At 40.1% G+C, this 20,260-nt stretch overlaps 1 protein-coding gene across 1 annotated transcript in view; it reads right to left on the bottom strand.

Annotated features, from left to right (window-relative positions):
* phactr4a (phosphatase and actin regulator 4a) overlaps positions 1-18,876 on the bottom strand; it is a 29,936-nt gene extending 11,060 nt beyond the window's left edge. Inside the window, 7 exon segments of the mRNA XM_034236683.1 lie at positions 922-1,471; positions 2,497-2,607; positions 5,142-5,498; positions 7,744-8,757; positions 9,035-9,115; positions 9,375-9,545; positions 18,594-18,876. Of these exon segments, the coding sequence (XP_034092574.1) occupies positions 922-1,471; positions 2,497-2,607; positions 5,142-5,498; positions 7,744-8,757; positions 9,035-9,115; positions 9,375-9,545; positions 18,594-18,651 (2,342 nt within the window). The 5' untranslated portion in view covers positions 18,652-18,876.
* Between the last annotated feature and the right edge of the window lie 1,384 nt (positions 18,877-20,260).

Raw genomic sequence — 20,260 nt, 5'->3', positions numbered from 1 at the left:
ATTTTTATTTGGAGTCTAAAATCTCATAAAATTGTAAAAAAAAAAGAGGCAATTTTCAAGAACACAAGGGAATGCCATCAAATGTCTTCTTTTTCTCAAATAAATGACGAGAACCCAAATACATTTATTAGCTTTTATGGAAGGCAAATAAAAATAGCTAATAGTCACATTTGTTGGGCTGTACACAATTAACTTTTTAAGCAAGGTGTTTATCCAATTCATCAAGATGTGTTTGTTTGGGAAGCATTGGAGAAAACTCTCTTTAGGAATTCAAGGTCACACAAGAAATGTCATTGATATAAAATGTGGTGGGGTTGAAGACGTACTCCTTCGACCAAATCAAAACTTCTTAAAAATGACATATTCTGCTAATTGTATGGCAGGGATTTTAAGCTTTGCAGACCATTGACATGCACACAAACCTATAGAACACACTACAGGAAAGGGAAAACCCCATGCAGAATAACAGGGCCTCTTTAATGACTAAACAATCCTCATCCTGTGTTATTTGTTCAGTCTGTGGCTATAAGTATGGTTTTATTGTCTCGTGCTTTTACATTTGTTTCTTTTTGTCCTATAGGGTTTTGTCTAAATGTATTTATGCTGCTTTTTTATATATGTATTGATGTACAGCACTTTGGTCAGCTCTGTTGTTTTTAAATGTGCTATATAAATAAAGTTGGATTGGATTGTACAACAATATTTTGTATTACTGCCGATTTTTGTTCCATATTTTATTCCTTCTTATTCCATTCCACTGCAATGTAAATATTTTTCTAGTTCTCTACCTGTGTTTTTAATTCTTGTTTTTATGCACCACGACACCAAGTCAAATTCCTCATACGTGTAAACCTACCTGGTAATAAACCTGTTTCTGATTGGTTGTATAATCGTGACATCTACAGTTTGTGTTACACTTACAGCCTGAGGGGCTCGATGGTGATGGGCAGGGAGTTCCTGGTGGGCCCTGCCTCCGAGAGGAAGTCTGGGGGAGACTCAAACAGCAGGGAGTGGGCTCTCTGGGACCCCTCAGGGTGGGGCTGGGACAGGCCGGGGCTGTTCAGCGCTCTCTGGATCAGGATGTGCAGGGGGATGGCTGGAGGCTGGCTGGGGGGCTTCGTGGTGGGGCTGGGGGGGTCAGTCTGCACCGTGGGAACGGTGGAGGGGGGGTGCTGAAGGGAATGAACCCTGGGGGGGGATGGAGGGATGTGGGCGGGCGGGAAAGGCAGCATTTCAGAGGGACTGAGGGGAGTGTTTGAGACCTCCTCTGTGTGTTCTCCTCTATGGACAGCAGGGGGCGGCGGTGCAGAGGCTGGGTCAGCGACGGGGGGAGAGGGGTCCTTATCGGGGGCCGAGGGGTCCACAGAATGGCGCTTTGTGACGGGGGTCATCCTCTTTGGCGGCGTCGGGGGCGAGCGCTTAGCGGGGGCTGGCACTGTGATGAAAGCACTGCCAGGCTGCGAGTGCTCGGCTGGTAGAAGAAAGAAAAACAGCAGGAATTAATACAAGTTAGAAAGAATCATTCACATTAAATATAATGTACAGGCAGAGCATGAGGATGCACGTCGGTCTGGATTGAAATGAAGTTAGTGCCATGAACAAAAACAAGCAAATTGTCAATAACTAGAGATTAAATGGGGGAGAAAAGATGACGTTAGTGTTACTGGTGATCTGGAGTCAGTGGAGGGTGATAACATCCATTGGTTGAACATCCATTGTTATCAACAAACACATTCAATGCACAGCAGCACATCTAGACTTCCATGCATTGTTTCTTGTCCGCATGGAGAGTTAAGTTGGTTAAGTGTAAACCGTGTAAAAGCGTTATGTAGGTAGAGAAAGAAATAACGTAGGCGAGGGAGTTGGTAATATTCTGAGAAATAAATACGAGATTCCAAGATTCAACTTCAGAGAAATTATAAAAAACTGTGAAGAAAAAATAAATAAACCCTTAATTTAAAGAGATCAAGAGGAATCACACAATTTCGCTAAAGAAAGTCAAATATTCTCTGATGTAAAAAAGTTAAATAAACTAAATTTCTTTCTGAGTTTGAAGTAAAACATTTAAAAGGAAAAACAGGGAAATACAGTGTTGTTTTTAAATGTAATATTTGTATTATAATATTAATAAAAAGAGAATATTTCGAAATGTGTGTGTGTTTTACTTAAATCTCATCAAATTTTGAGTTTTAAGTGTGAGATTTGTGTTTCTATTCTCCTCAAATGCACCACTGAAACTACAAGGGTATATACGTCTTTAAATCTTGGAAATCCTGATTCTTTTCTCAGAATATAACCCCCTCCCTCCGCTCTGTATCTTTCATTCTCTTCCCCTACATTGGCCCCATTACATCTCTATTGTAAACACCTCCTGTAGCTGCAGAACACATGCAATGGCGATTACATGAGGGGAGGTTTTGCGTGTGCAATGAGGCGTTGAATCCAGTCTGCAGACTCTGTTAGGATGCATGGAGGGGCGCCCCCCCCGCTGGGTACCTGAGCAGGTGTGAGCCCCTCTGTGTCTCAGGTAGACGGGCAGCGAGAGGTAGAGGCTGCTCCAGGATCTGCAGGAGGGCTCAGCCTGGCAGACTGTGCTCAGGGACGAGGCTGCACACAACCAGCGAGAGGCAGGGAGAGAGCCAGGTTTACATTCCAGTATGAGAGGAGGGGGGGGATACAAGAGGAGGGGGAGGGAGGGCTGATAACGATTTTCTGGGTTTGACACTGTCCAGAAGCAGAGCGAACATCCACCGTTTAAAAACAAACCGCTGTGGAGGAATAACTCTGAACACAAGCTGAGACTTAGGGTCTACGATGCTGTCAGCTTTAGTCAATGTAATACCCAGCTTTCTTGCTTTTTTCCACTCTTGTACGCCATGTAAAGGTTTCGGGTACCTACTGTACTTACTGTATATGTCTTTGCTTTATTGTAACTAAAAAATTCAAAATAAAGTATGAGATTTGGGATATTTATCGTTGGCTCAGTTTTGTTTTAACTGTTTTTTCACTTTCTTTCTCGTAAAATAGTTCCTCCAGGGGATGAATCACAGAGAAACCCATCTGCACTCGTCTGATCTTCTCAATCCCTATTAGAGCTAAACCTATAAATCATCTGAAATCAGATTATTGCATATATTTTCTATCAGTTTATATGAACTTGCAGAATAGAAATGAAACACTCAGTTTAAATTGTTTTAATTGCCTCCACCCAGAGACGTTAAAACCAAGCGCTGTGGACGAATAACTCTGAGCACAAGATGAGTTTGGTTGATTTGGGATATTCATTTCATTATTTACAGTAAAATAGTTCCTCCAGGGAATGAATCACTCATCTGCATGTGTTTCCTTTCCCTTGGAGCTACAACAGTAAAACCAGAATCTGATTATTGCAGATATTTAGTAACCCGGTTATACATCAGTAAGTTACGTAATTCTCCGTTCTGTATATAAATACAAAAGTTTAAAAGTTATTTAAATAGTCACTTTCACAGCATTTCGACACCGAGAAGCACTCAAAAAGTCTCCTCTAATTTCAGCTTTAATCTAAAATTGTAAAGGAACATTTTCTGTTTTTTCTGTTTACAAATTAAGGAAATATTTCATTTAATTAATTAATTAAATCAGTTATGTTAGAGTAGGCCTTTGGGTAGAAAAGACAAGATAACATGTGCATTTATTTATGTATTATGTTTATAATAAGTCACTAAACAATCTTTTTTATATATATAATATTTAGCATCGTGAGTTGACATGTGTTTTTAATATTAACATTTTTATTTGAAAAAGGAAAGGTTATTAACGTTGTTGCTTATTTCTCAGCAATTTGTGAATTTTTTTGTATTTGCGCAACATCTTGCAACTAATGTCCTATTTATGAGATATTAAATGAAAGTATATAAACTTAAAAGTACCAGTGTTGGCCTCAGATATGGATAGGCTCCAATCCCTGTGATGTTTTTAATATGAAAACTGAAAATATGTCATATTTAAAAAGTGTGTATTTCTAGGTATTGAAAAAAACTGAGAAATAGAAAAACATGTATCCACCAGGATTTCAATGCATTTAAGGTGCGTATCAGCAGTCCAATACACTGACACAGACACTTTAACGACACAATCCATGTAATCCGATTATGTAGCACATAGAGAAACCTGGCTGACGGACAGCGGAGGAATGTGTCAGACTCAGTTTCAGAGAGACAGCACCGGGATTAAATAGATAATATAACAGATGAGCAATCTTTATTAATGAATTGAACCGAAGATCAGTGTTTCTGCCAGACATGGGCTGAGAGGGCGGATGTAACAATTGAGCCGTCCCTTTATAGATATTATCTCTTTACGTATTAGTGATGGGAATTCCGGCTCTTTTTAGTGAGCCGGATCATTTGGCTCGGCTCACTGAGAAGAGCCGGCACTTTCGGCTCCTAAACGGCTCTTTATTTTACCACAGTTTACCACGGAGCCTCAGTTTCGCCGCTGCGAGGCTCTGGCGCTCGCAGTTCATGCGCGTGCTCCACTAGCACCCCCCGTCAAGGCTCGCCGGCAGTACACTTTCCGTCACAGGAACACGCTTTGCTGGCGGCGAAAATAATCCCACCAGACTCCTTGCCCCTCCAACAGAGGGATGTCCTTGTCCTTTTTCCTTTTCGTCATTTCAAGCGATAAAAACTCTCGATCTTCTCTCAAATTATTAATTTTTTGTCAAATGACGGCAAGACGCCCCCCTGGCGGAAACGCTGCCGAGGATAATTGAACAGTAATCCAGCTACACTAAAGCAAAACTGGGAAATACGTCAATGTTCAATGCGATGTTTGCGTCACCGGTTTGTTTCACATGGGTGTAACTAAGTCAGTGTGTTCTTTAATGTAAACAGATGCAGTCTGTCAACACAAATGTGTTCCCTGTGTAAATATTGAAGTCAAACTCTTTTATCGTTAGTCTTGTGAGGTCCAACTTGTTTTTACTAGCTCAATTTGTACCATTTACTACTTTATCTCAAAGATTGTATTCCCAGGAGCTACAGTAATTGAAAGCCTTTTTGGAGGTAATTTGATTAAAAGAAGAAAGACAGATAAACTAAGACCAGCTGTTGATTTTTATAGAAAGACGTCCCATAAAACAGAGTTGATGAACTCACCGAGCAGGGTGCTGTTGCGGTTGGTGGGTTTGGGTGGAGGGACGGGCGGCTGTTTGGCGTGGGGGGGGACGGGGGGCGGAGTCTCGGAGTCAGGAAGTCTCGGAGGATCTTCAATCAACAGGGAGACCGTCCTCGGGGGCTTGGCCACAGCTACAGCAGCAGAGGAAATGGAAGAGGTGGAGGAGGAGGATGATGAAGAGGAGGAAGGTGTTGGACTCCTGCCCGAGTCTGTGAGGAACTTCGGGGGAAGAAGAGCCTGTCGGGTCGGGAGAGGGTCCGGGTGAGAGTCTGGGTGAGGGTCTGCTACTGGACGAGGTTCTGGACGAGGTTCTGAGACGAAGCGGACACCAGCGGACTCTGAAGCGAGGAAACACACAAACAGATGTTAAAGGAAAGAACACAAAAACAGTTCCTACGTTTGAAAACTCAACACAAGGAAAAACAGAAACATTTACAATAAAATAACTTGTTTTTTCTTCATTTGGAGCTTTTATTTGAGCTTTTTGCATGAAGATTTGATTTTCTGTCGCTATATTTTAATAAAGTCATCACGCTAAAAAGTTATTAAAAAGTAACTTACATAATTCTCAATTTAAATAGAGTTTTATTTAATAATATAACTCTTCAGTGCGGCCCCCCCCTCTCCTCGTACAGCAAGCGGGACATCAAAGTGTGTTTCAAGGACGGTGAAAAGGTGTTTTTGGGAAAGTTTAAACGCCAACAAATATGATTTCAAGCAATAAATTAAATAAATTATAACATGAATCTTTTTCCAATAACATTTGATGGAAATAATGATATCTCACGTGTCAAAAACAATCCTAAACCAATCAAAGGGAAGCCAATTCTACTAATAGTACGATACTAATAATGTTGGTTTAGCCTAATCTTGATGTGCAGAAATACCTGCTAAATGAATGAAGCTATGTACTATTCTGTACAGCGATTTCACGTACAGTAAAAGACTAAAAGATACTATCTAGACATGTTTTAGGAAATTAGAAAACTCTACTTTAAAAAACGAGATGTTAATGATCCAAAGATAATGTAGGAAAACGGCCTCATGCTTTGTTCCTTCTCTCTTCTCATGTTCTCCTTAATCTATCAAATCAAAGCTTGATGGTCACCGTTTCACTTTGAGGAAGCTTTCAGACGGAGCTTGTTGGCTTCATAACTCGGTCACAATTACAGTTAAATCATTTACAGTACCATCAGGAGACTTTAGTCTGCAAACACTGGAGGTATTTAATCATCAGCAAAACATTTACTAGCCCACTATCTACTAGGAAATGGTTGGCAGAACTGAGGAAACAGGACTGCATGTTAGCTCACATGTCAACCTGAAATAACGAAGGCACGTGCAAACATGTTAGACATAATTAGTTTGTTGACGGCTGAATCATATTGAAATCTCAAACTCCAGGCTAAGGTTATTTTGTATGAACAAGTATGGCGTACATAAAGGAAATGTCCGAAAAGAAGATTTTGAAACAGTAAACAACCAAACTATTAGTCAAGTAAAACGTCTTGGATATACCCACACGTGGTTATTACTTCAGTGTCAAAGCCTCTGCCACAGCGAGACAGGCTTTGCAATTGGATCAGAGAAGCTCCCTTTTAGAAATACACATCAGATCTTGCTTTCAAATTGTGAGATTTTGGAGATAAACAAAACCGTATGCATTCTGCATCACTGCTCAATCTTACCAAGATGTCCTATATGGAGAGTTTCTGTGTGTCATCCAGTTTCAATCTACTTTCAAAAAGGGTTCTTTCTGGATTTCGTTTGGGAAAACTTTGACTGTCAACTTTCCTTCTAGTTATTTAATTGACTAGGGCTATTCAATTAGTTTGGAATGGGGCCGGTTGATGAAAATGATCCAAAGCAAGGGGCCGGGGAAAAGATGGCTTGAAATATGAGCATATTAAGAGCTTCAGATACAGTAAATACTACAACAGCATAGTGGAGTGCATATATTGTGTTTAATTAAATCAACATAGCCCCAAGGCCTTTATAGATCTAAATGGCAAGTTCAGAACTCAGTAGGCCGACATGTGAAGCTAATTTAACCATCAACATCATTTCATTTGATTTCATTTAGGTGAAATGATCTAATCATTCACGCAGAGATGCAATAAATGACAGGAGTTGTCACTACAGTAGTAGTAGCTGGGTTCGAAACCCGAGCCTGCCGAAGTTTTCAGGCAATGTCTTCCCTCTATCTCTCAATTGAACACCCTCTCTGGAATAAAGGCACTCTGGAATAAAGGCACTCTGGAATAAAGGCACTCTAGCCCAGAAAAAACTCGTAAAAAAAACAACAAGGAAATATCACCCCGGGGCCGGATTTGGCCCGCGGGCCGCCAATTGAATAGCCCTGCCCTAGACTCTTATATTTCAACATGGATTTGTCAAGTTCACCGTCAATAACAAAATATTTTGTTATTAAACTAGATAAAAAAATAAGAAGCACCTGGCTCCAACAAAAAACATGACTTAAAAATCCCCCAAGTAACTTTGGATGCGGGTGTCTAAGTAAAGTATAAAAACACACCTAGCGCTAGGTAAGCCAGTTTTCTCCAACACAAGGGAAAATCTTACCTGAGCGTTCCCTGAACTCTGCAGCCGGTGAGTATCTGGGCAGAGTGAACCTCTTATCGGCCTCCGAGGAGGACCGGATCTTCTTGTTTTCCTCCGAGGAAATTTTTTGCAGAGGAGGCCGCAAGTCCATCTCAGAGGAGGGCTTGGCGATGGGCCGAGGGTCGTCCACCGAGCGCTGAGGCTCCGGCTTTTCCCTCTTATCCCGCTCGTCCCTTCGCTCTCTATCGTTCCTCTTGGCCCAGTCGTCCCTTTTGTCCCGATCCTCCCGCCTCTCTCGGTTCTCCGTCCTATCCCTATCATCTTTCCTCTCCTTGTCGTCTTTTCTGTCGTCTCTATGTTCTCTCTTTTCCCTCTCAGCCCGCCGATCCCTATCCTTATCCTGCTCGTCCCGGTCTTTCCGTTCTCTTTCATCCCGGTCTTTCCTTTCTCTTTCGTCCTTGTCTTTCCTTTCCCTCTCGTCACGATCTCTGCGTTCTTTCTCGTCCCGATCCCGGCGTTCCCGCTCATCCCTATCCTTTCTTTCCTTCTCCTCGCGATCTTTCCTTTCCCTATTGTCTCTTTCTGTCCGGTCATCTCGTCTGTCATCTCGCCTATCCCTCCGGTCGACTCCACCATCTCTTTCCTTTTCATCTCGCCAATCCCTTCTTTCTACGTCTTCGCGGTTCTTCCTCCCCCTGTCTTCCCGGTCGTCTTTCCCATCCCTCCTCTCTTCTCTACGGTACCTATCGTCCTGTGGAGGTCCTCGGGGTAACGATCCTCCTCTCTTATCAACATCGGATGGGAGTCGGCTTCTCCTGTCTGGCTCCACAGGAAGTCGAGCGTGAGAGTCCACGTCCAGAGGTGCTCTGTTACTCCGGGATGCGTCGGACGGCGCTCTGCCTCGACGTTCCTCGGCTTGAGGAACCCGGAGGGAATTCAACTTGGCGTCGGATTCCCCTCGAGACATCCTGTCCACGTCCACAGGGTGTCCATTTTTGACTGGTGGACCTTTGGAGTGGTTGACATCATTGTTTTCTGAAGACACAATCAGTGAAATACAGTCAAAAGGGAGCCAAATAATCAGAATCGTTTTTTACAGAGTAGTTTTACGCATACGAGGAATTTGCTTTGGTGTAAATGGTGCATACAGAGACACAGAAAGAAAAATGTGTTGTTTCTTTAAAATAAATTAGCAAAGAATAGTTCTATTATAAAAACTATTGTAACAAATGAAAAATAATGCCAATATTTACACAAAAATATAAATATGAATATGCACGCATAGAATATCCTCAGAAAAGGCTCGACCTACCACTTTCTGGAATATCCTTTAAAACCCCTCTGGCAATCAGCTCTTGGCGGCTTTTTCGGACAGAAATCCTTCTTTCCAAGACTGAAAACAGAGAATATACAAAAGGGAAAACTATGAAACAATTTTCACTGCACAAAATGGATGAATGCCCCAACACTCAGAGTAGATTCCCTAACACAGACTATCATATTTAAATGTGGATTCTTCAAGTTTGTTGCCAATATCAAAAGATTTGATAGTTTATTCTAAGTAATAACTAAGAAAAGTAACGTTTGTGTCTAATGAAAGCGTAGAGTGATGCACACAACAAGTCATTACAACACCTTTAAACCCAACATACCTATTGATGTTTCAGTAAACTTGTCACTCGGCTTCTTCTTTCTCCATTTCCAGGGTTTGAAGATCCGTCCCATCTTGGAGAACTTTCCTTTGCGTTTGGTTTGTGGCGATCCCCCACTAGAGCTTCCTTCTTCGCTTCCTTTATTGCCTTGTTGCAGGTCGACCTCATCGTCTGCATGAACAGGACAAACGGTAAATTAATCTTTAATATATTTTTAAATATTTAAAGGTTACCTATTATGCAAAAAACACTTATTCATGTCTCTTCTACATCAACATGTGTCCCCTCTTCTTCATGTCTCTTCTACATCAACATGTGTCCCCTCTTCTTCATGTCTCTTCTACATCAACATGTGTCCCCTCTGTGTAAAGAGATGCTGAAAGTTTCAGGAACAAAGATTCTCTCTCTTTTTGTCCTGATCCATTTCTATAAAAACCTGTCTGAAAATGAGCTGATCAGATTTTGGCCACTTTATGATGTCATAACGATTGTTTGTCTTGTGTAACCATTAGCCAATCAGCAACCAAGGTAACCCCCCCCCCTTATCACCTGAATCTCCTCCTAGAGCACCATTGTGTTCTTTGGGCGCTTTCACACTGCGGTACTTTTCCCACAAAGGTTCATGTGAACTTAGTTCATGAGAACTCTTTAGTTCTCATGAAGTACAGATCGCGTTCACACTGGAAAAAGTCCCTGGGGGTGGATTAGGCAAATGAAGCCGCTGACGTCACTTGTTCTTCTTCTGCTTTGGGTTTACTGGCAGGCCGCAAACAACTTCACGGCGTATACTGCCGCCCAAAGTCCCCGGAGTTGGGGACTGGCTTCAGTAGAAGCTGCTGGGACTCCCAGCAGCTTCTACTGAAGCCTTCCGAGTAAATCTCCAGAACGCCGACACCTCCTCATCTCCACCGCTCCCATGTTTTCTTTTGTGTTGCCATAAGTTAGTCTCTCTGCGTTTCTGCGCTGGGCTAATGCTAATGCTAATAATGCTAATGCGAGGATAATAAAATGGCGGCTTCACAAAACTTTTTGGGAGTTTTGCGGGGCGTGGTTTGCAATCCTTCCAGCCAATCAGAAATGTAGCTCTTTTCTCACAAAAGAGCCGTTCGAAAGTCCCTGCTCTCTAGCAGGGACTTTCGAGGGGGTAAAAAGGTTCACATGAACTAATTTTAGTACCGGCTCTTTTTGGTGTGAACGCGATAAAAGAGTTCACATGAACCTTTGTGGGAAAAGTACCGCAGTGTGAATGCGCCTTTTGTAACCAAATGTCTCTCAGAGGGGCGTGGGGAAGGGCTCCTTATTTTCATCTAAAGTAACAGACAGAGAATCAGCACTTTGGAAACAGGGCTGAAACAGAGGGGATTGTGGGTAATGCTGCAATGATCTGTTTGGTGTTTGGAGCCAAACACTTCAGAGACATGTTCTGTATATATCTGAGAACTATAATATATTGATGAAAAACAGTATAATAGGGAACCTTTAAAATAGTTATACTAACCAGGCCTTGTTTTGCCATAATGTATAGCCATGATCAAAAGAAGAACGCAATCAATGTAAACAAAGAAAAACATAAATAGATCAATAAGTTATTTGAACAATCACACGTAGAACAGTTCATTGTGGGTTTGTGTGGATGTCAAGTCCCTGCTATGTTGTCATTTAAAAACCTAGATATTATTAAGGTTTCGCAAAATTCTTGGCATGGATCCTTTACAAAATTGGGCACATTGGAATTTTATCTCCACTCCCGCTAAATGCTCACATCCGGATAACAACTGCTGTGTTCTTAGAGGACAGCAAACACTACAGATCAGGAAATGCTCTGTTTCCGTGCCCAAATTACTGAACAAATTGTCATGATGGCCAGGAAAGGGGTAGGAAAGGGGTAAATAAGGACAACATCGAAAATGAAAACCACAATTGCTTAACCTGTTAACCCCTGAGCCTGTTTTCAGGCCTCAGGCTCGAATATGACATTCCCAGAACAAATGACTGTATCTTCACTTCTAAAAAGGGGTACATTAATAATCTTTTTCTCAAAGCAATGATAAACCTGTGAGTTGGATGTAGAAAAGTCAGAATCAATATACTTATATTTCTAGCTTGCTAGCTGATATCTTGTTTGTGCAGATTCGATAAAGTATTTATACCGTGAGTTCTGTGCTAAGTGCGTTAGCATTTTTTCGCTCAGGGCTAATTTAGACGGTTCTTGTGAGACTTGTGTTTTGTTTCGGTAAAAATGGTTCATATCTTCAGTTAGCTGAGTTTCTTCCCGTTAAGTGGGTATGACACATTAATAGGTTTTTAAATGTTAAGAAGACAGTTTCGTGAAAGGAAAAAAAACAGGATTTCTATAGAATACAATTAAGCATGACTGTATTATAGGATATAAACACACTAGATTATGTCCAATACATCAGATGTTATAATTACCAATATAAACCTGGTGTATGAAGAATGCAATTTAAAAAGTGCATTCCTAATTGCATATCCACAAAAATGATCTGAAACCAAACCAAAACTGTCCCTCTTTTCTGGAGGCAGCAGACCAGATTTCTCGGCTTTAAACGGCCGTTTCAATTTTCTTATATAATAAAACTTTAAACAAAAAACGATCCAAATCTTTTCTCACTGCCTTAGCTGTCATATGAGAGCCAGAGAGTGAAATATGGCCACAGCTTCTTCTGGTACTACTTACACTGTGGTGTGAATTCATGTGATTTATGCCATAGTACAGAACATTATCTACAGGTGTCAAGTTCACCATCAATAAAACCAAAGTAATAATGAAACAAAGTAAAACACTTGTTATACAGAGTTATTATTAAAAATGGCTTTTAATGTGGGTTAACTTTCAATTCACTTTGTGCATGAAAGGTGCTATACAAATAAAGTGTATTATTATTTTTATTTGTACAGAAACCGTGACTCAAAGTTCCCATGGAAGTCTTCTGCCATTGAAAACAAAACACAGCAATAAGTGGGTGTGAAACCACCATAATAATTCTTCAGTCAAGAGTCTCACGGCAGCCGTTACACTGTCATAGTCTGCACACTGAAATGCAGAAGAAGGACATCAAAAGAAAAATGAGGGTAAAGTAAATTAAACACACGCATCCTTGATAAAACGTGAATATGTGTTGCGCCCATAATAAGTGACGAAATTGGATTCCTTAAACATTTCTCAGAAACAGACTCCATGTGGAAAGGTAAGCTATAATCATTGAGTTGGAACTAAATTACCTGTTTTTAAAATACTAATGATATCATTCAGCTATTATGTATGTGCCAATTTAAACTGTGCAATTCAGCATTAATACCTTATTAATGCTAATAAAACACTGTATATATTGTAATATCCATAATGAAATATACCTGTAATAATTGATGTCACCTGTACAATATGCAGTTTTACTTCAACTTCCTATGTTTTTATACATATTTGTATTCTATGTTATATGAACTTATATTCTTACATTACTGAATGAAACAGAGTTCTATACATTTGAGTAAAAACGATGTATAAAGAATAAAATAATATAAATCATTGTGGACAGCCAATAAGAACCGGGGAGAAATATTGTGTTTGGAGCGGACGTCGAAACAATGGAAAGCAATGATTAAAAAAAGTGACGTTGGGTTTCTTTTCAGCAACACTATGACCGACTGATTTCACCTGAATGAAATCTGACAGCTGAGATTTACCTGCCTTACCAAACACTGAAGATATTAAAAGGCTTCAGGTTTGTCCCACATATGTTAGACTGAGGGATTAAAGTGGATTTCTACCTTTAATAATCACTATAAACCCTGCCGATGAGTTTTCAAAGGTCACACAATGAGGACATTATTGCATTTTGAATGGAGGCGTTGATAATTAATGCATTATGTATTTTTCCATCACTAGAGTTTGATCAGTCAGGAATATAAGAGCAGGGTTAGGGTCTTTGTGTTCTTGTTGCTGGCAGTTTCCAAACAGTTCAGATAAATGTGCTTAATGGTGGTCAACCTTAATCTCACCACATCCTGTGGACACAACCGTGTGGTGGTCAAAACATCAGATAGTCATGTTGTGTAGTTCTCCTATTACCATTACACAATTGCAATATCTTTAATACGTCTCCAACCAAGATATGCTTTCGTTTTTAAAAAGAAAATACAAAGTCTGAGCATGATTCATGGATCCAGAAATGATTCTTCATGTATTGCTAACAATGGGAACACCAAAAATGAAAGGGTACATATGTCCAGATTTTAACTATTCAAATAACAGCACAAGACTTATTTTGCAGTTCCCCTTAATTGATAGCCTACATTTAGTACAAAAACACTGAATACCCACCCAAAGAACGACTATCAGAATAGTCGAATATTGAGGTCCAACACTGAAATATCCGCAATAACATTTGGACATGACAGATGTTTTGGTTCAGCTTTATCCAGTTAAGCCCCACGGGCGGGGGCAAACCACAACATCTTGCAAGAAACAGCGTCTGAGTGCTTCTTAACATTTAACAGACTATGAATGTGTCTCACTTAACGGGAAGAAACTCAGCTATCAGACAATATTAACCATTTTTAGCTAAACGAAACAAAAGGGTAATAACAAAGGCTCTGAATTAGCCCTGTGAAATACCCTTATTACTTATCGGATCTGCACAAACAATATAGCGATTAGCAAGCTGAGATTCCACAGATTCCAGACATAAGTATAATCACTGAGCGATCAGAACTTGCGACATGGGAAGCAAAACCAGACATCACACCACGTAGCTTTACGGAGCAAACATTGCCAATTTGTCTTACCTTTTGCTGTTTCTGATCAAAAGTTGTGTTCAATGGCATTAAAACGAGAAAAACGCTCCTGAAGGTTAATCCATAGGTTAATCCAATGTGTCTGTGTCACTTTGAAATGATTACTGATCATCCATCATTCCATTTTTATGTCAATAACAAAGATTTCATATTAGCTGCTACGATAGCTACCAGAGTGTATGACAGCTTCCGGTTCCGGGGCATTCTGGCTACGCAGCACTCATTCACCAATGGGTAGTGTTTAGATGAATTTTAGGAACCTCCCCTCGATTCTATTGGCTCTAACGTCTCAAAAGAGGTGTCAATCATCAAAATTGACAGAGGGGGGCCAGAGATATGGAAAATGCACCCAAATGACCCCAGAAGTGGTTTCTTTTTTCTAAATCTCTCTAAAAAGGTCAAATGTCACTTGTTTTGCATCAATCTTGATACAGGATACTTATTGTTTGTTATAGTTTGGATTCCTAAAGCTTTTAGTCTACCATCCCATCATTCAAGGGTGGTTTTCACTATAAGTAATGTGTTTTTTTTGGATGGAAACTATAATTTAAATGTTTTCAATGTTCAATCTGAATTTACTTTAAAATAAAAAAAATCTATATTGATTCTGACTTTTCTACATCCAACTCACAGGTTTATCCTTGCTTTGAGAAAAAAGATTATTAATGTACCCCTTTTAGAAGGGAAGATACAGTCATTTGTTCTGGGAATGTCATATTCGAGCCTGAGACCTGAAAAACAGGCTCGGGGCTCAACTGGTTAAGTGACATAACCAATTTAGAATTCCCCCGTCAGTATAGCAGTATAGGATGCCTAAATGTGTGAGAGCATTCTGCTGACTAATCCAAAACATCCGTACTGTCCCCGACACTGTAAACATCATCACTTTGGCAATAGAGGCATCCCTCGAGAGCTCAACACGTCAATAAACTGGCTGATAAATTACTACTCGAGGTACAAACCTGACACAAGACATTTCCAAACGATTGCACTGCTGCAGTGAGACATATCACAAGAAAGATGTTTACTCTTCAGCCTTGACCTTTTTATTATTGACTCTTTGTCTTTACACTACTGGGAGCTGATAAAATGTCACAGCTTCACAAAGTAAGGTTTCAATTAGGCTGTGTGTCTGTAGGCTTTAGTTTATGACATCCATTTCTCTATGAGCCGCCCTGTTTGTAATCTTTTATGTGGGATAACTGTTTTTTCTGGGTTTAGTTTTAGTTTAGTTTGCATACATTGCATTAATGCTAATGAGATGAGGCTGTTTAGCTACACATATCAAACATATTGCTGATTGTTTTTACCAAGACACCGACAGTTGAGTCACAGAAATATCCAAGTAATTGATTAATGCTATTTAGTTGCAACTACTAACGTTAACAAAAAACTATACTTTAGTACCAAACAGTGTTAAAATACTGATCATACTTGTTAACTGTTAGCAGCTAGACGGCAGCACAATCCTTCTTAGGTAAATAACAAAGCTAACAGCTAATGCTTACGGTGGTTGCATTGTTTTACATAATGGTGCGTTCAAGCTTTATTCAGTTAAAAAAGATTATTGGTGATTTATAATCATGATTTACATAAAAAAAGAACACAAATAAAAAAATGTATCAAGATCTTTACAAAAACAAAGACAATTCAAAATGTCATTTTTGGCGGGAAACATGGAAAAATACAGTTAGCTGATGAAAGTGCTTTCACAGCAATATTATTACATTACATTTAGCTGACGCTTTTATCCAAAGCGACGTACAATAAGTGCGTTCGACCAACAAAATACAAACTTGAAGAAAACAGAATCATATAAGTACATCAGGCTTCATAGAGCAAAAACATTTCAAGTGCTACTCAACTGGCTTTAGATAAGCCAGTCCTTTATTAGTATATAAGTGCTTTGTTAATAGTTCTATCGCTCGAAGTGGAGTCGAAAGAGATGAGTTTTCAGTCTGCGCCGGAAGATGCATATTAAAGAGGGAATATGACCTGTTCAACTTACTAACAATAACAAGTTTGCAAATGGTGCAAAAGGAGTGAATTTTGAGTCGTTTGAACTTAGGTCTCAAGATTAATGTAACTTCATTTCCAGTTTTACGACATCCCTCTGCAAAATGCTAACATGCTTTGGTATCAACCCAGTGTAAGAAACAATGCAGGCTGTTGCATGTATGTGTGAAACCCCATGCTGAAATGCAGGCAAACAGAGGTCAGTGAACTCTCAGCTACTCCTGACACATAACCCAGTGGGTGTTAAACTGGGAGGAGTGATGGCGGTGAACTGGGAGAACACTACAGAAGCAGAGTGTGATGTGGTGACGTTGCACAGTAGAGCATGACAACCTGAGATGGTTGTTTTTCACAGAACCAACAAGAGAATTAAAAAGGCACCGACCCGTGATGGAGGTAAAAGATAGTCAAGAGCGGAAAAGTCTTACAAAGCTTAAACCAAACACCAACACTCAGGCCGCAGGTATGCATTTATAAAGAGACTCCAAACAGCAACGCTTGTTTCAACAGAAGTGAAGCAAGACCGTAGCAACAACATAGGCTTGAACCATTCTTTGTTAACTGCCGACGTGTCTGTATATTGAACTGTAGCTATTTTAAACCGATGTAAAGCTGATCAAATATATAATTTGGAATCATTTAGTAGTTATTGATAGATTAGTCCTGTTTTTGGGGTGTTTGGTTAGCGTTTAAGGGTTGTCAGGGGTTTAGTTGGCTTGTAGAAGGGGTTTCTGTATATCTCCAATTCTAGATGTGTTAGTAAGATATATTAGTGTCAGTCCCTTATTCTCAAGCTTCAGATAGCTTATTGAGGTGTCCCATTCCACATATCTGCATTTACCTGTTTTTTCAACCGTTGGTGAATACAATTAATTGTTCCCGTAATGGTGGAGCCATTTAAACCTGCACTGATGTAACTCCAAGCAGCCCATATGACTCACCCAATCACAGGACAATTTAACACCAACGCCACAGAATAGCACACCAGAGACAAAAATACAGTTTGCATGGAGTGTCAATATGCAACGAAGAGGATGTCATCGTGTTTCATTAAGGCACGAGTGTCGAGAAGTGTTTCAACCCTTCAGTAACTAACAGAGCAAATATTGACCGATAACAAGTTCCTTTAATTAAACTAACAGCACGGCAGAAAAGCGGTGACAGACGTGCGCAATAGATGCAGGATTCTTTAAGCTGCATGCTGAGTTATTAGGGGGGAATCGAGCAAGTGTGCAAACCTGAGAGAGGACCCTCCTTTTGACAGCAAAAACAGGTTCTTAAAGTTTGCACTGTTATTAGCTTAGTCAGCGAGACATTAGGTGGAGTTACAGTATGACTAGAAAGGTGTTTTAGTAGGAAAACAGAGTGATACACATGGGCAGAGCTGGTGTCAGTCGGTGCCTTGTACCCCCACATCTCTGGGGGAAGGAGCGTTACGTGCAGAGAAAAGGGTTGCATAAGTATTCTTATTGAAATCACAATATGGACTAGGGTTGTAACCACATTGTAGTAAGAGCAATATTTGGTCAAATCAGAATCCCTTTTATTAGTCATACAGCAGGGAATGTTACAGCAACGGTGACATGGCAGAAGAAAGGCAAGCAATAAAAGACATGTTGAATATATAGAAGAGTAAAGCTACACATTCTGAATGAGTCCCGGCCTACAAACGGCATCTTTCTTTGGTATTGTTAAAACGCTTTTCAATCACAATGTGACGTATGTTTCAAAGACGATCAAAACTGGAATCATGTCGCAATTGTAAAATCAGCCAATATGATCCCAACTTTGTTATTTTTCTCGAATCGTGCAGCCGTGTTTCAAACAGAGAGAAGTTTGTTTCAACATTTCACAATCACCACATTCCATCTGCTTGCATACTTCTACACCTGTCTGTGCCTGCCGCCTCTCACGCCGCTCTCTCAAAAACACCTGGAGACACTCGCCCCTTGTTGGGTTTACCTTACTTCGAAAACATTCACGACTCAAGCTGTTTTACCGTCACGTATACAGTCAAACAGGCAGTTGCACTGTACAATGAAGTCCTTATGTTTCCACTCTCCATACCTAAATATTAACAAGCATATAAGATGAAAACTAGCATAATGTAAACTGACATACATGAAAAAAGTCCTGTCTCAAAAGATGTGCTGCACGATAAAACAAAAAATAAGATATTTAAACAGCAGGGTAGAGTACAGTGTTTGAATGTATAAACAAGCATAAGAATTGATAAATGAATCTGTGCACAACAACAAACCCTCTTGTTAAAAAAACAACAACAACTTAAGGTTTTCTTTGCCATAAGAACACCATAGCTACTGAGCATTTGACAATAAAGCCTTTGAATCTTGAATTGAATCCACAGCAAACAGAGTCTAAACTCACCGGTGTTGTGTGTAGCTTGTTGCTGGGCCACTGTCTCACTGCTAGCAGTGTGTCCCATGCTATGGCTCCCGTCCCCACTGGCCTGCCGGGCCCTTCCTCCCCCGAGGTCGGCGGCAGGTCCTAAAACTTAAAGCCACCTCGCTCGTCTAAAACCAGACATATCGGAGCTCCGGTAACTGAACACTGTGTGGTTTACTCTCCTGTCTCTCTAAAAGTCTACCCCTTCTCTCCCTTCAGCCTGTGTTTTCTCCCTCCCGTTTCCTCCCCTCCTCCTTCTTCTTCTTCTTCTTCTTACACTTTAAAACACAAACCCTCCCCTCCCCTTCCTTCCTTCCTTCCTTCCTTCCTTCTTGGAGCACTGACTTCATAAATAAGGTACGCCGATATGGTAATCCGGCCACATGCCTGTCATTCCTGAGAGCACATTTTTCAGGGACAAAGTTCACGGAGAGCTTTGAGGTTTGGCCACCATTCCATCAAGGGATCGAGGGATTTTGGATGCAGTGCCTTCCCCCCCCCCCACACACACACACGCACAAACACACACACCCACAGACTGACTCATAGGGCGGGGGGGGAGGGCCCTGCAGGGTGGAGGTAACCGGAGAAGTGGAAGGTGAGCCGAGCAAAGGTGGAGCTCAAAGCCAGAGAGCAGGAAGTGACTCAGAGTCCAGTGACTCCCCAGGGTTTGTCCTTTTAAACTGACATGTGAACTAATAACACCTTTATTAGATAATAGCAACTGTGTTGTACAGCTACACCTGATCCCTTTCACTATATGGGCATGGATTAAGGCTGGGAGGTTATTCAATATTCAGTGTTTAGTGTCATGTCTTAAATTAGAATGAAATGAGTTTTAAATTAGACTTTTCAAGGTGCTGGGCTTTATGGAGCAGTTTAAATATGAGTACGGTATTTAGGCCTGGGGGATTTTATAATTGATGGCATTTAATGATATATATTTATCGAGATATCATGCCAAACAATGAATTTGTCTAAATGGATTTTAAAAAAAGCAAATAACTTAATTTTTAAGGCAATGTGTTGAAATATTTGGAGGGAATTTCTTTTAGATTTGACTTGAAACTGTTCATATTGCATAAATGTAAAAAAAAATAAAAAATTGCACACCTTTTTGTCAGGTATTATGAAAAATCATGTGGTAGTGAAGAAAGTCATAATTTCTGAAAAATCTCACTTTTTTTCTTTAAAATAAAATCTTACTTTTTTTTTATTGAAAATCATATTTTTTTTCTTTAAATCTTGAATATTTTCTTTAAAAATCTTACTTTTTTCCTTTAAAAATCTGACTCTTTTTTCTAACACTTAAGCCTTTTTTTCCCACAAAATTCGGACTTTTTCCTCTAGAAATTGTTTTCCCCTCAAGATCTGGACTTTTTTTCTTTAAATTCAGACTTTTTTTCCTTTACTTTAATCTCAGAACTAAAAAAGGTAAAATTAAAAAGTTAGTATTAAGTGAAAGAGGAGCTATGAATGTGTTTAGTCATGAAACTGCTAACTATTTAAGCATTGCCACATCACTGTTGCTCCCTCTGCAGCCTCACTGACAGAGGAACGTCGGGAATGCAAATCCAGCATATTTGGAAACAAGTCGGCAAATCGGCCAATAATCCAAGAAATCTCAGGTAAACAAAAAGGGATAACAT

Source organism: Gymnodraco acuticeps, unplaced genomic scaffold (genome assembly GCF_902827175.1).
Source record: "Gymnodraco acuticeps unplaced genomic scaffold, fGymAcu1.1, whole genome shotgun sequence".
Taxonomy (NCBI): domain Eukaryota; kingdom Metazoa; phylum Chordata; class Actinopteri; order Perciformes; family Bathydraconidae; genus Gymnodraco; species Gymnodraco acuticeps.
This window is presented reverse-complemented; position numbering and strand designations above follow the sequence as displayed.